Source organism: Rousettus aegyptiacus, unplaced genomic scaffold (assembly GCF_014176215.1).
Source record: "Rousettus aegyptiacus isolate mRouAeg1 unplaced genomic scaffold, mRouAeg1.p scaffold_m13_p_13, whole genome shotgun sequence".
NCBI lineage: Eukaryota > Metazoa > Chordata > Mammalia > Chiroptera > Pteropodidae > Rousettus > Rousettus aegyptiacus.
Genome location: NW_023416288.1, coordinates 2,808,316 through 2,823,567, shown reverse-complemented (window position 1 = coordinate 2,823,567; position 15,252 = coordinate 2,808,316). Strand labels below are relative to the sequence as shown.

The window sequence follows — 15,252 nt, the reverse complement described above, 5'->3', positions numbered from 1 at the left end:
GAATCATTAAAATGAAATTTCACTTAGGAAGGTAACTGCCAATGGAAAGAATAAACTGGAATAAGGAAATAGGCAATGGGCTGGACTCTGGGAGAGCAGAAAGAAGCCTATGATGGTGCTGGAAATGGAAAGAACATCAAGAGTAAAAGACACAGAACAGGAAGAAGTCAAAGGCTAAGTCACTAGTGAAGTATGGCAAATAACAAAACCATGGGGATGACTGAAACGCGGTCAGCTATACCTGACTTTGAAGGTGAAGGAGGACACATGGAAAGAATATTGGAAAGCTCACCCTACCTTGTCTTGTTGTGGGAAGGGATATAACTGGGTAGGTCTATTAAAAAAGGATCTTGTCAGTACTACCTAGGAGTCAATACTAAAGCCACAGACTGAATCAGAGGGAATAAAGGGAAATTCAGGTACAAAGATTATTAACTGGGGACATATAACAATTTACTACTTTGAAAGTAAAAAGATTAGGGAGAAAAAATATCCAGATTCCATGACAATATTTTTCTTAAATAAAATTAAAGATGGGTTCACATTAAAACAAAACTTCTACTCACTATGTCTACAAGAATTAAGTGCAGATGATGTAAAATCAAAATTTCATCTTGAAATTTTTCTAGAACAATAAAATACCACAAGAACTCTTAAGTCTCCAAAGCATAGTATATGTGGATCACAGTGAGGATAATACAATCACTAAGTCATTTCTTCATTAAGCAAATATGCATTAAAATTACATTAAACTCCAAAAATTTCATCTTTAGATTTAAAAACTCTTTCGCTTGCTAAGAAAGACTAGATTTTGTTTTCCCATTCTGAAATACAACATAAGTATCAATGGTTTATCTGCTAATTCACCTCCTTACACTGCCACCATGCCTGAGTTGTGGTGACATGGTCAGTCACCTATGTCAACAGCAGACATCTTTGAAAATACAGGGTTCAGGAGAATATAGAACCTGTATGAAAAATATGCAAAATGGCATTTCTAAAATTATTTACTTTTTGTTAGAATATATAAATCTTTTAATATTTTCAGGATTTATCAGAGATAATTAAGAATCTCTTTCAGAGTTTTAACAAGATATTTTTAGACTGCAGAGTTGCCACTAATATAGTTATAAATACTGAAGTGTCACTTGGGGATCAAGTAACTCAAATTAACATACTAATATTCCCCCTCACCACTATCTTCTACATTAAAGCAAAGTATTGTTTTCTTCATGTGAGATATTAGCCACATTAAAATAAACTGAAATGCTATACTATCTAAAATTTAAAAAGGAACAGACATATTATTAAACAAAAGCTAGCCAAAAATCTATACTAGACACATATGCACGCCTAACATAATACTATGTATAAGTATAATATTGCACTGTATAAGCCAATATAAGCCAATACAAAGAGCCTTTCTCTTTCCAGCCCCTCCCAAGTAACATCTATAATATTAGAAGACAAGCGGCAAGTCTGCACTACAAAAAGACAAAGATAAATGAAGAGGTGAATACACACACAGGCTGACTAAACAAAGCTACCTATACACATCATTTCAAAAGCAAAATCTAGGATGCTTCCACTAAACAAATTTTAGCTTGAAATTTTTTATAAAATGGGTTTAAAAACCTACTCATATGCATGTATGCAAATATTACATACAATTGTTAGGAAGGTGCTTTTTTGAGGTCCTTATCTTTTGAATTCACAATTCTTCAATTAGGAATCATTCCCTCATTCTTTTTCTATTTAGGAATTCTGCACCAAGGTCTATATTTCAGATCAACCCTCAGGGAAATCTAGCTCAGGATCTAGACCTGGGGACACAGGAAGGGCTTCAAACCACCTAGTGCTCTTCTCAAGCAAACCAAGCAATTCCCCTGATGTATTACTTACTCTGAAAAATTACCTATAGTAATTATCATTATATCATAATAGGTAATCCAGAATAAGTCATATCTACAGCTTTCCTAATTTAGGCCGCAAAGGCAATGAGTGGAATACAGACTGGTATATTCCATGCAAAAAGCTGAATCTGGTAAACATTTCTAATTAGAAAGAGATCTTCCATATATGTATACTTTCATTCTATAAATACTTGCTGGAGCATCTGTCATCAAACTAGACCCTAGCTGAACATTTTCTTTAGTCAAGACAACTGAACGAAGCACAAATCTAATACAATAATTTCTACATAACAAACATTCCTTAAATTATCTTTCATTTTATTTTAGTCTTTATCCAGATACTTAGAAAAAGCAAATAAACACAATAAATAATCTATTTCTTCTGAATTATCTTCTAAAGGAATAAGTTGGACATTTTATAATAATATTAGATAAAATGATTTTTCATTATACAATAATCACTACCTTAAAAAGATCAAAAGAAATGTATGCCTGAAATTTACATTGCTCCCTTTACAAAACAGAATATCATTAAAAACTGATGTAACGAGTTCAAAATGTTATGATTATATATGTATACATTTTAAAAACCAGAATTATATGTATTAAAATATATGTATGTATGTATATGTATTTTTAAAAAATAAATAAATAAATAAAAGGACAGGAATTCGTGTTGCTAGCCCAGCCAGTTAGGTATTAGGTAGAAGCCTTACCTGTCGAATGATACTCTTCACACAACGAACTGGAAGGCCTTGATAGTTCGACTTGATGATCCACTTGAGGAGATGGTGGCCAAGCACTTCAAAGACCATGCAGACATCTGGGATGCGGTTAAGGATCGTTTGCGGACACAGTTCCTAGGCTGATGCAATTACTAAAAGCAGCATCGATATGGCACTGAGCAAAACATTCACAAAATGCAACATTAATACTATCAATAACAACAAAAGCAGTCATTTACTATTTCTCATCTAAATAAGACAATCTAACATTTACTAAGTACTTATTATGTGCCACATATTATTTAATGTGTACTTGTAACAACCATAGGAAATTATATACTTATCCCCACAAAGAAACAAGGAGTAAATCTCAGAGAGTTTAAAGAACAATCGTGCATTAGAGTTGAAGAGTGATAGCGATAACCCAATCCCACATTTAGCCTTCATAAAAATGAGCAACACCAGGAACTTCACAGAAATTGATGAGAAAAAAAATAAAGAGCTCCCCTCTCTTAAGTGTCCTGCCTGCCTGCCTGCCTGAATTTCTATTCCATAGGTCACATAAAACACTTTTTATGTGTTTTAAATTTATCAAACACAATGAAGACATTTAATCTTTTCTTCAATAATATCTTTCATTGTGTAACTAGATCAATTTTAATACAGTTTTAAAGAATGTATGATCACAATATAAGATATGGCATTTAAAAACAACCTACAATAATAAAATCTCAGGAATCTGTTGTTGTTTTTTTTTTAAATATAAATTCTACTCAACCATTGACACTTCAGAACTATGGCCCATAATACAAATACATTTGTCATTCATACAGGAAGATTTTAAATGGCTCTGAAATCATCTAAGAATATCTGATTCATCACTAGAGGCCTACAAATAAGTTACTATAAAATATTAGTTGATTTATTACTTTTCACAATATCTGTACATCACAGTAACTGCTTTAAATATTTTTAATAAAAATAAAATGTTTCTACAATGTTGGAGAACACGTGAACTACAAATTTATTCATAGATAATCTAAGACCAGAAATGTCTTACAATTTCCCAGGCTCACTCACTACAAAAACTGGCAGTGAGTAACAGACATACAGCCGAAGATTTCTATGTGATGAACCATGTCTTCTCAAATCACTGACAAATCTAGACTACGATGGTTTTACAGCATGTTATTTAACAGTAAAAATAGTCACTAGAATGTATATATGTTTTAAAAAAAAACAAAAAACATTTACCTACAAATTATGTGGTTTATCCAAAGAAACCATCGCCCTGTGAGCTGTTGCAGGAACTGCCTTGCAGATCTGACTCAAAGCAGAGAGGCCTGCCCTGCCTGCCCATAAACAAACAGGCTCATAGGGAGGAGAGCAGGAGCAGAAAAGGACCAGCTCTATCTTTCCATCTATCAAAAAAGGGGAAAATGCACTCACCAACTAGGAGAAATTATATTGAAACAAAGGGTGAAGTGACATCAGCAGTTATTGGTGCTTGCTAGTACCCTCAAGTCAAATCTCTAAAAGAAATACAGGCATAGTTCATATTATTGCACTTCACATGTTCTCTGTATTTTACTAAATTTAAAGCAAGGCTCTTCTTCTACCAACAAAAAAGATTCTGGAACTGAACCCACAATATCTCTGAGGTATGCCTGTATAAGGGATTAAGACTTAGCAGATGCAGAAACAGGATATCATTTTTTGGATTTAAGCTGGGAAACAGTTTTGTCCTCAGGCTTCTGGAGCTTGAGCAGGTAAAATATCAAAATGTTGGATCTGTTCCCAAAATGACATAAAGGAAACAGCTAAAGACCAGGAAGGAGAAGACCCTGGCTCTTGACACATCCCTGACACTCATCAGTCACCAGGTTCTGGATAAGTAATTCAACATCCCTGAACTTGCAAAATAAAGGTACAGCAGACACTCCATTATCCAAGAAAGATATGTTCAAAAACACTTTGTGGATGCCTGAAACCACAATACTACCGAACCCTATGCATACTATGTTTTTTCTTCTACATTCGTCCCTATGATGAAATTTTAAAATTAGGCACAGCAAGAGGCTAACAATAACTAATGATAAAATGGAACAATTATAACAATATACTGTAAAAAATGATCCATGAATGTAGTCTCTCTCAAAATACCTATTGTACTGTACTCCTCCCTCCATTTTGTGATATAATAAAATACCTACAGGATGAAATGGAGCAAGGCAAATGACACAGCGTTAGGCTACTGTAAGGGTTACTTGAATACAAGCACTACTTTCCCATTAAATCACTTAGTAGCTGTCTCAGTCAATCTGATAACTGAGACAGCTACTAAGTGACTAACAAGCAAGAAGTGTACACAGCACACATTGGCCAGACAAAAGGATGATTCACGTCCTGGCCAAGACATTCTGGAAGGTATGAGATTTCATCATGCTACTCAAAATGGCATTCAATTTATAACTTATGAATTATTTCTGGGATTTTCCATTTAATATTTCCAGACCACGGATAAATGAAACTGCAGAAAGCAAAACCGTGGAAGTGAGGGGGGCTGCTGTGTCACCTCCATAAGGCAAACAAGGAGCTATCTTAGAGGATCCAATATGAAAATACTGGAAAGAACATTCTGGATACTATCTCTTCTCCATGTGCTATCAGCTGGAACCTATACTTCTTGGATTACTGGGCATTCGCTGATCCCCTGTGGCCCTTTACCAACACCCAGGCAAAGGGAAGGTGAAAACCACAGCTCCTTTCCACTTGAGCCCCTTCCCCCCCCCACCCCCACCTAAAACTAACGAGAATGCCAACAATTCACCAGCAGCCCAGTCAAAAGTGGTATTCTCAAAAGAGAATGGGAAATAAGGCATAAGGTACCTTTGCTCTATCTTCTTGCTAGACACATTTCTTTTCCAATAGGACCTAGAATTAAGACGAAGCCTTCTCTAGTTAAAAAGCAAAAGGAAGAGGTAACTAAGAAACTTCCATCTTTCAAGAATTATTAATTCTAGCGAGATAACTTCTTTATGAGAAAGCAAATACCCTGTATTACACTTTAATGAAAAAGAAAAAAATATTGAACAATTTAATCATTAAACAACCAAAATAAGTTGATACAGACAAGAGAAAAAGATACTAGGAAAAAAATAATCTTATTTATTAAAATATGGTTCAAAACATCTCTTAAAAAGTCATTTTTCCATTATAAAGAAAATTTGTATCAAATAAATTATCTTTATTTGATGAGTTTCATAATTTTTTAAGTCCATATTATTTTCAAAAGATGCATACTGACATTTATAGAAGAAAAAACAGGATGTGTAGGGTTTGTTTTGAAATAATACAGCACGAGATACGGGTAAATGAAGCAACTGTGGTCAGACCTTGATAATTATTGAATATGGATTATAGAATTATAGACATCCACTATATTACATTCTCCAATTTTATGTATGTTGCAAAGTTTACATTATAAATGTTTTTAAAGAAGAACAATGCAGGTCTCCTTTCATTAAGCACCGGCTTCTGTGCTTAGAAAATGTATCACTTTAGTTTTTCCAGGCTTTTCCAAAGCAGATAAACTGGGAGCAAACGACACAAACCAATGCACTCCCATATTCACCTGGTGGAAAGATGATGCCCTGCAGGGTCAAGTGCAACTCTGCCATGCTGACCATGAGCAAAGCATTTTGCCTTTAATTGCCTCAATTAATTCTTTGCAGCTACTGAAGGATACCTAGCCCTTGTGCATAAATTCCTTAAAGTTTAAAGTAAAAAGAACTGTTGGGATATGCTTCCAATTACTACTGCAAGAATAAACTTCACTAGAATAAAAAAGATTAATAATTAATTCTATGCCAAAATCAAGTCAAGTGTTATAATAATTTTATAAGATGCTACCACATGTAAAACCCCAAAAGGCCCTTACAGAGAACTCCAGGCATACCACTTACAACACTCTGTGATAATGCTAGAGGCTTTATGTGGAGAATGATACAGCACACAGAAGTTTATGCAGGCTTATATTTCTATTTTTCAAAAGAAAAAAGAAAAAATACAGTATAATTCAGCCATTAGGAAGCAACAGAACTGTCAGAAAGGATACGTATACCATTCATGCCTGAAATCTTGAAGTCATCGATTAGCTGCACTACCATGTCTTTATTTGGGTCACTGGGATCACTTTCTCTAACCTACGGAAAGAAAAATGAATCAAGAAGAGAGGCATTTAAAACTGAAAGTCACTTCTACTATACCAACCAAAACTTTTAATAAAAGTTGATGTCATTAAAAATAAGATTTGATATTTGAACTTACAAAAAATAAATTCAATTTCGATTTAGTAAAACCTAGAAAAATCCCTCTGTAAAATTTTAAGTTGTTAATTTTTCTAATAATCATTCACATTTTGCAGTACTTACACATTTGAGCAATTTTATTTCATCCAAGGCTGTCTCCGTATAATGCTGGGCGCTTTTTACAACTTTCATTGCAACAAATCTTTTCCCCCTTAAAAAAAATGCATATTTTTTAATATTATTAGCAGAGGTGACCAATATGAGATATTTGCAATAAATAGAAACTTTTAATAAGTTTTCCTTTAAGATAGTGCTTTTCAAATTGTGAAGCAATAATTAAGCAGTGGTTTCATGGGTCAAAACAATCTTTTTTGTGAGTGTTTTTTTTTTCCTTGACAAAATAATATAGACTAGAAAATGTCACTCATCACATAGAATCAGGGTAAGAATTAGCTTGTAACACTTTTGCTTCAGTAGACACATATGACACACACACACACACAACACGTATATTTGTTGTACTGAGAAGCAATGGTGTTTCATACTATAGGTCATAGCTTTAAAAAAAAAAAGTCAGAAACCTCTGATTTGAAAGGCCTGTACATTATTTTTTTATATTTGAAATATTTTTCTGGTAATGATAAATTATTAGGAAAAAATATTGCCCCAGTATAATGTAATTTCAATTAATAAGCCTCAGATATAAAAGGAGAAGAAAGTGTTTTAAGATAAAAGGAAAATGAACTTCAAACTGAGGGGAGGAAATGTATAGCTAGGTAAGGCAGGCCTGCACTAACAAGCACTTTACATGCCACAACAGAAACAACAGAAGGTATGCCCCTCAGTCATACCTTCTCCCAAAATAAAGATGTTGAACTAGGCCAGAAATCAAATGTACAAATGACAAAGAGCACTTACTGCATATCCCAGCACAGCCAAACAGTAGAGAAGTGTCCCCATCCGAGCTTCCTAATAACATGATACCGGCCATTGAAGAGGTCTCCAATTTTCACTGGATGGTAGCCACCTTTAATTAAAAAAAAAAAAAATCACAATAAATACTTTTTTCCTCTAGAAAAACATTAATAGAATTTCATCTCTTCCTTTGTCAGTTCTTGACGCTACTAAATGAAGCTGTAAAATTTTTTTTTAAAGATTAAAATGTTTAATAATAAAACATTTTTTCAAGAATATATTTCATCAAAAGAAATATAACCCAGCAATTCCACTTCTGGGCATTTATCCAAAGAAAACCAAACACTAATTCAAAAAGTTATATGCAATTCTATGTTCACTGTAGTGTTATTTACCACAGCCAAGATACGGAAGCAACCTGAATGCTCATCAACAGATGACTGGATTAAGAAGTGGTACATATATGCTATGGAATATTACTCAGACATAAAAAAAAAAAGAAAAGAAAGAAATCTTATCATTTTCAACAACATGGATGGACCCAGAGGGTATTACATTAAGTGAAGAAAATCAGACAAAGACAAATGCCATATAATTTTACTTATATGTGGAATCTAAAGGACAAAATAAACAAACCAAACAGAAACAGAGTCATAGATACAGAAAAGAAACTGGTGAATGCCAGATTGGGGGAAGGGAGTGAACTAAGTGAAAAAGGTGAAAGATTTAAGAAGTACAAATTGGTATTCATAAAACAGTCACAGGGATATAAAGTATAACACAGGGAATATAGTCAATAATATTGTAATAAGCATGTATAGTGCCAGGTAAGTACTAGACTAATTGGGATATCACTTCGTAAATTACATAAATATCAAACCACTATGCTATACACCTGAAACTAATAAAAAATAATACTGAATGTCAACTCTTAATTGCAAAATAAAAATTTTTTTAAAAAGAAAAAAAGAAAAATGTCCTCTGCCTATTAATGTAACTTTAAAAAGCAAGAAACCACCCAGCATTCCATAACGATAATTTTAGGTTTTATATTTAAGTCTTATTTAAGTTGTAAATAATATGTATGTTAGCTCTTGAAATTTCCAAACGACATTTTTTTCCTCTAAGCTATAAATGTAATGAAAAAAATTGGGGGGCAGTACAACATAACTCACCAAAATAAAGAATGTGGACTCTGCATAATTCTGCAAATTCTGCATACACTAACAGTTTATCATATAATCTATGACAATTTACCCTCCATCAGAGCTTTTCTCCTTTTACCATTTTTCCACCAACCTCAAACTCCCATCTGAAAGCAGACTAAAGAGGGAACACAATTAAGGTAGACTTCTGGGGGAGGATAAGGGTGCTTCAAACAGACATCTGACCTAAAAAGTCCTTCGCTTTGCATTTCTAAATAAAATAAGCAGGCTACAAAGCAGCATGTATAATAACATTTTTGTGAAACACACAAGGAAAAGTCTAGGAGGATAAGATATTAGCAACAAATATCTCTGGATCTAAAATTACTTTAATTCTTTTAATCTATATTTTATTATTTTTATCTTTTTTTATTTCTTTCTGAAACAATAACTTTTCTACTTTTTATTTGTTGGCATCTACTGCTTTTTTATTGTAAAAATATTATTTTTCATTTTTTTCAATCTGGAAAAATCTTACAAATCAAGAAAGACATGAGTAGTTTGTGCCTACTTTTGAGCAGCTCAAAGCAGGTGCAGGAAATATCTAAACCACATCCTTCAATACATCTGTAATTCTCATAGGTCTAGGAGTAATATTTCAAGAAATACTCCCAATATTTATGAATACTAAATTGTGTTGAACCAGTGAAGCAAGAATTTGAACAGACACTGAGTTTCTAAGATGCTTACTTTCATACCACTGCACTTGCTTTTCCTGGATTTTAATACAGAAGTCTACAACAATTTTGGTTTTAAAATATGAGCTAAAAGATAATAAATTAGGAATAAAATATAATAAACTGTTTAATGGATAGATGGGTGTTAACTATACTTATTGTGTTAATCATTTTGCAATAACATGTATGTGAAATCATTAAGGTATACACCTTAAAACTTAGACAGTATTGTATGTCAATTATATCTCAATAAAACTGGAAGAAAACATGGCTAATTAGTTACTTAGAAGGCTAACTAAAATTGAAAAAGACTGAGTTTACAATACAGTTTTAAACCATTAAAATTAACAATGAAAGAGAAGAAAACGATTATTTTTCAAATACTAATCAGGGGCACTGTGCTAGGTACATTATTTTCAAAACCATGTTCCATGAAATGAAAGTAAATTAAAATATGTTGCAAGTGTTCCACGGCGGGGGGCGGGGGGGGGGGGCGGGGTGGCAGAAGAAAGGAAGAAGAATGGAGAAGTTCTGTCTGGGAAATGACAAGTTAAACAAAGCAAAGCAGATTTCTTGACCAAAGGGGTTCTGAGAGCCCAATGTCAGTGGGAACCTCTGAGAGGAGAGTATGCTGCAAATTCCAGACATATCTGCTCAGGAAACCAATTCTTCAAAGAATCAGTCACATTTCACAGCACAATGATGTCTGTATCATTTCTTACAACCACTCTTCAGAGTACATGGTGTTATTTCTACACTGATGACGTGGTCATGGACACAGTTTCAGCGACAGTAAGCAGTAGGCTGGAAACTGGGTCTGACTCCAAAGCCCATACTCTGTCTACCAGTAAGAAATGCACTCCATGTTTAACAACTGAGGACTATTCGCCAATCAGTATACAGGATACACTTAATATCTTAATTTAAAAAAGCCATTTACTACTTAAATGAGTATTATTGCTAACATTAAAGTCACCAAAGTTAAAAACAATTCAATTGTGCATAAAGAGAAGAAGCTATCACTATCGTATGTTTCAGGTATGGATTCTCAAACAGCCAGAGTGTGTACTTGCGAGCAAAAATAGAAGAGCACTCTTTTCAGTGTAATCACTGCATAAATGCAGCTGTTCCTTTTCTCAAAGGGACTTTGAAAGTTGAACAAAAGAAATTATTAGTTTAATCCAGTTATCTCAGGAACCCACAGAACAGCTAAGAATATCATGGCTAAAAATAGGCCAACTAAACAAGAAAGACATAAAAATAATTTTTAAGTACAAATATAAAAGCAACCGAAAGTCCTAAACACCCTTTTATTTTGAAATTTTGACATACGCAATTTCAAATTTATATTTTATAATCCTTATTTTCTAATTCCCAGATCTCTACAGAAAATGACAGTCTCTTCTGACCAATTTTTCAATCTCTTCTTATACAGTGGTAACTAACACCCTTAGTGTCAGAAGGCTGGAAGATCTCTCTCAGAGCAGACCACACTAATCTACCCAAAACCAAGTGAATTAGAGTAAACGGACTCTCCAAAATTCTGTCAGAAAATTCTCCAGTTCCCTGAGATTAGCAAACAAGATGTGCCATAATGTCCCATAATGAAGTCTAGCACACAAGGAAGCTTGAGAACAGTCACAGATTAGACAAGGACCCCCTCCTCCTCTTGTTACTTCACCAGAAGGCCATACAGGATATAGGGTAATGGCCGTGCTGCATGTGGGCCCTGCTTAGGGCATCAGTGAGATTCCCAGAAAGGGTCAATCACTTGATGACTACAACTTAGCGGTTTGGTTGATGTAACTGTACATCAATATTTATACTAATATAAAAACTATGCATTTATCACCTAGACGTTTTCCTTTTATTCTTAAAAATATATATATAAGTTAGACTGAATTACAAACACAAGAGAACAAGAATAGGTTAAGTAATCATTAAGCTCACTGCTCAGCTTTCTTCTCCAACTCTTACTCCTCTCCAGCACACCAAAGAAAACTATAACTAAAGCTCCACCTATACTATTAATGAGGCTCCAAAGAAGACAATTCTAAAACCATCCTCAGCTGTTTGAGGAGGATGTTGGTCGAAAATAAAGATGACTCTATTTTCTCTGCCTGGCAAAAAACAGGTTCAACTTGTAAGAGCGAATCCAAAGTTCAGAACTCTTATAGAATGTAGTCTACAAGGATTTTAAGCAAAGTATTTTCTACTAAAGATAGTATAAAGTCTTCATTTTTTTCACTGATCCTAGTTTCTCAGCCCTATGATGATGAGGCTTCTCTCCATCACCACTGAAGGCTTTCGAAGGGCTAAGGAGATTTGAGAATCACCTCTAACACAAAGTCTTTAAAAAGCAAGGGGTAGTAAAAAGATATTCACAAAACAGTAACAGACAGACACATTTTGAGTCACTGAAGATTTCAATACTCTCTTCCCCAAAATTAGCAAAACAAGTAGACAGAAAAGCGGCAAGGATATGGAAGATTTGAATACACCATCAACCGATTTGATGTGACTGACACTTATAGAACAATCTACTCAACAGCAAATATTCTTTTCAAGTACATGGAACGTTTATCAACAAAGACCATATACTGAGCCATAAAACAAGTCTCAGTAGAAATTAAAAGATTCAAGTCATATAAAGCATGTTTTCAGATCACAAAGAAATTAAATTAGAAACCAATAATTGAAAATCCCCCAAAATTGGGAAACTGGCAAATTTCAAAAAAACCCATGGAATAAAAAAGGAACCAAAAGGAAATAAAGTATTTTACACTAAATGAAAATGAAAATATAACATACCAGAATCTGTGAAATGCTGCTAAAGCAGAACTTAGAGGAAAATTTAGAGTACTAACTGCCTGTATTAGAAAAGATTATCTCAAATCAATGACCTCAGTTTCTATATTAAGAAAACTAGAAGAGCAAATGTAACCCAGTCACAGCAGGAGGAAAGAAATAATGAAGATATGAGCTGTAATCAGTGAAATAAAAAGCATAAAAATACAGAAAATCAGAGAAACCAGAGCTAGTTCTCTGAAAAAAATAATAATAATAATAATTAATAAATTTCTGGCCAGGCCGACCTGGAAAAAAGAAAACACAAAATACCAATGAGGAATGAGTCAGGTGACATCACTACATAGTACACAATTAAGGAGGCAAGAGACTATTACAAACAACTTTATGCCTATAAATATAAATAGTTAGATAGACTGGACAAATACCGTGAAAGACACAAAGTACCCAAGTTCCAATCAAAAAGAAATGCATACCTAAATAACTATGTTAAAAAGTGAATTTGTAGTATTAAACCTTCCCATAAAAAAATTGGTGAATTCTCCCAAACATTTATGGGAAAAAATAAAAACAATTGTGCACATGCTTCTTGAAAGGTAAAAAGGAGGAAATACTTCTAGTCTCATTCTATGAAACCAGCATTACTTTGATTCCAAAGCCTGGCAACGACATTTTAAGAAAGCCACAGACTAATTTTCCTCATGATGGAGATATGAAAATTCTAGACAAAATTACATCAAATCTAATTAAACAACAAAGAAAAAGGATAATACTTCAGATGACCAAGTGGAGTCTATTCCAAGAATGAAAAGTTGGCTTAATATTTAAAAATCAATGGATGTAATTCACTAGAGTCAAAACACTAAAATAGAAAAACATGATCAGTTCAATAAACAAAAAATAATTTCATGACAGAAAGCCAACATATATTTCTGATCAAAATTCTCAACAAAATAGGAATAGAAAAAGATCTATGAAGAAAACCTACAGATAGCATCAGACTTAAAGGCAGAAGACTGAATGCTTTTCTTCCTAAGATCAGGAACAAGATAAGGATGTCAGCTCTCACTCCTTCTGTTCAACATTGTACTGGGAGTTCTAATCAGCACAATCAGGCAAAATGAATAAACAAAAAGGCATCCAGACTAGAAAGTTAGAAAGAAGTAAAACTATCTTTCTCAGACAACCTGATTGTATGGAAAAGTTGAAGGAATCTGCAAAAAGCTACTTAAAACTAATAACTAAGTAACAGGTAGCCAAATATTAGCTCAAAAAATAAAAAACAATTGTATTTTTATATATCAGCAATGATGAGGAAATGAAATCTTTAGTCATTTACAATAGCATACAAAATATGAAATATTTAAGAGATAAACTGACCTATGGGAGGAGAGGGGCTGAACACTGACAACTACAAAACACTGCTGAAAGAAATTAAAGAAAACCTAAAGAAATGGTGTTCGTGGGTTACGAGTATCAATATTGTGAAAGATGTCCACTCCCCCCAAATTTATAGATTCGGTGCAATCCCATTCAATATCCCAACAGGCTTTGTTGTAGAAAGTGATAACTAATTTGAAAGCTCATATGAAAATATAAAAAGCACTGATTTCATTGCATAAGGGCAATTTAGTGGAGAAAGAACACTTTTCTACAAATGGAATAACCCTATGTTGAGAGAGAGACAGAGACAGAAACAGAATTTTCTACAGTTTGCATCATATGAAATTAACTCAAAATGAATCAAAGATCTAAATCAGAGGTTCCCATGACCCCCTCCTAGGGTTCGACAATTTTCTAGAATGACTCACAGAACTCTGAGAAACATACTAGATCACCAGTTTATTGTAAAAGGATATAATGCAAGAACAGCAAAATGGAAGAGATCTGCAGTTTAAAGTATGGATGAGGAGCAGGTACGGAACTTTCCTGCCCCTTTGCCCACACTTTGCCCACATCTCCAAGTGTTCACCAACCAGGAAGCCCTCCAAACCCTGACGTTTTGGGTTTTTTACAGAGGCCTCATTACGTAGTCATGGTTGACTAAATCACTGGCCACTGACAACTGATTCAATCTCTAGTTGTCGATCTCCAGTTCTCTCCTCCCTGGAGGTCAGAGATGAGACTGAAAGTTCCAACCTTTCGAATCACAAGGTCGGTTCTCCTGGTCACTAGAGCTCCCAACTTTAGCTGCTGTCTGTCTCAAAGTCACCTCATTAACATAACAAAAGACAATATAATGCTTTCAAGGCTTAAGAAATGCCAAGAGTTTGTGAGCTAGGAAAAAAGGGAAATACATTTTGGTCATCATGTATGTTATAAATCACAGTTTCACAATCTTGCATGTATATAATAAAGTAAGATAAAATGTTAGCAATTCTTCAACAATACTAAATGTTAGTATCCTCCTCCACTGAGGAAATGCAGGAATTCCCTATACTATTCCTTCAACATTCAGGCATGTTTGAGAATTTCCATAATGAGAAGAATGTCATTTTTCACTTGTCTCATTCCAAAAGTATGATGGTGAAAGGAACTCCAGCGATTAGGGACAGAGAAGGTCGGGCCCACGTCCAAACACTGGGAGGCAGAGAGAAGGTTGCAACGACGACCAGTTCATGCTCCTGGGTGCGATTCCGCTTTTCCTAAAATAAACTCTAAAAAATAGGTTAACAGGGAAAAAAAGAAAAGCCCACTCA

General features: G+C 34.1%; 1 protein-coding gene across 9 annotated transcripts in view; it reads right to left on the bottom strand.

The window, feature by feature from the left end:
- The window catches only part of SRPK2 (SRSF protein kinase 2), a 196,345-nt gene that overhangs the window by 35,768 nt on the left and 145,325 nt on the right, over positions 1-15,252 (bottom strand). For all 9 annotated transcript variants that reach the window (XM_036231065.1, XM_036231061.1, XM_036231059.1 and 6 more), the window contains 4 exons: positions 7,867-7,975; positions 7,072-7,159; positions 6,756-6,843; positions 2,630-2,736 (listed from right to left, as the gene is read on the bottom strand). In XM_036231065.1, coding sequence (XP_036086958.1) covers positions 2,630-2,736; positions 6,756-6,843; positions 7,072-7,159; positions 7,867-7,975 — 392 coding nt within the window. The remainder of the gene's footprint in view (positions 1-2,629; positions 2,737-6,755; positions 6,844-7,071; positions 7,160-7,866; positions 7,976-15,252) is intronic.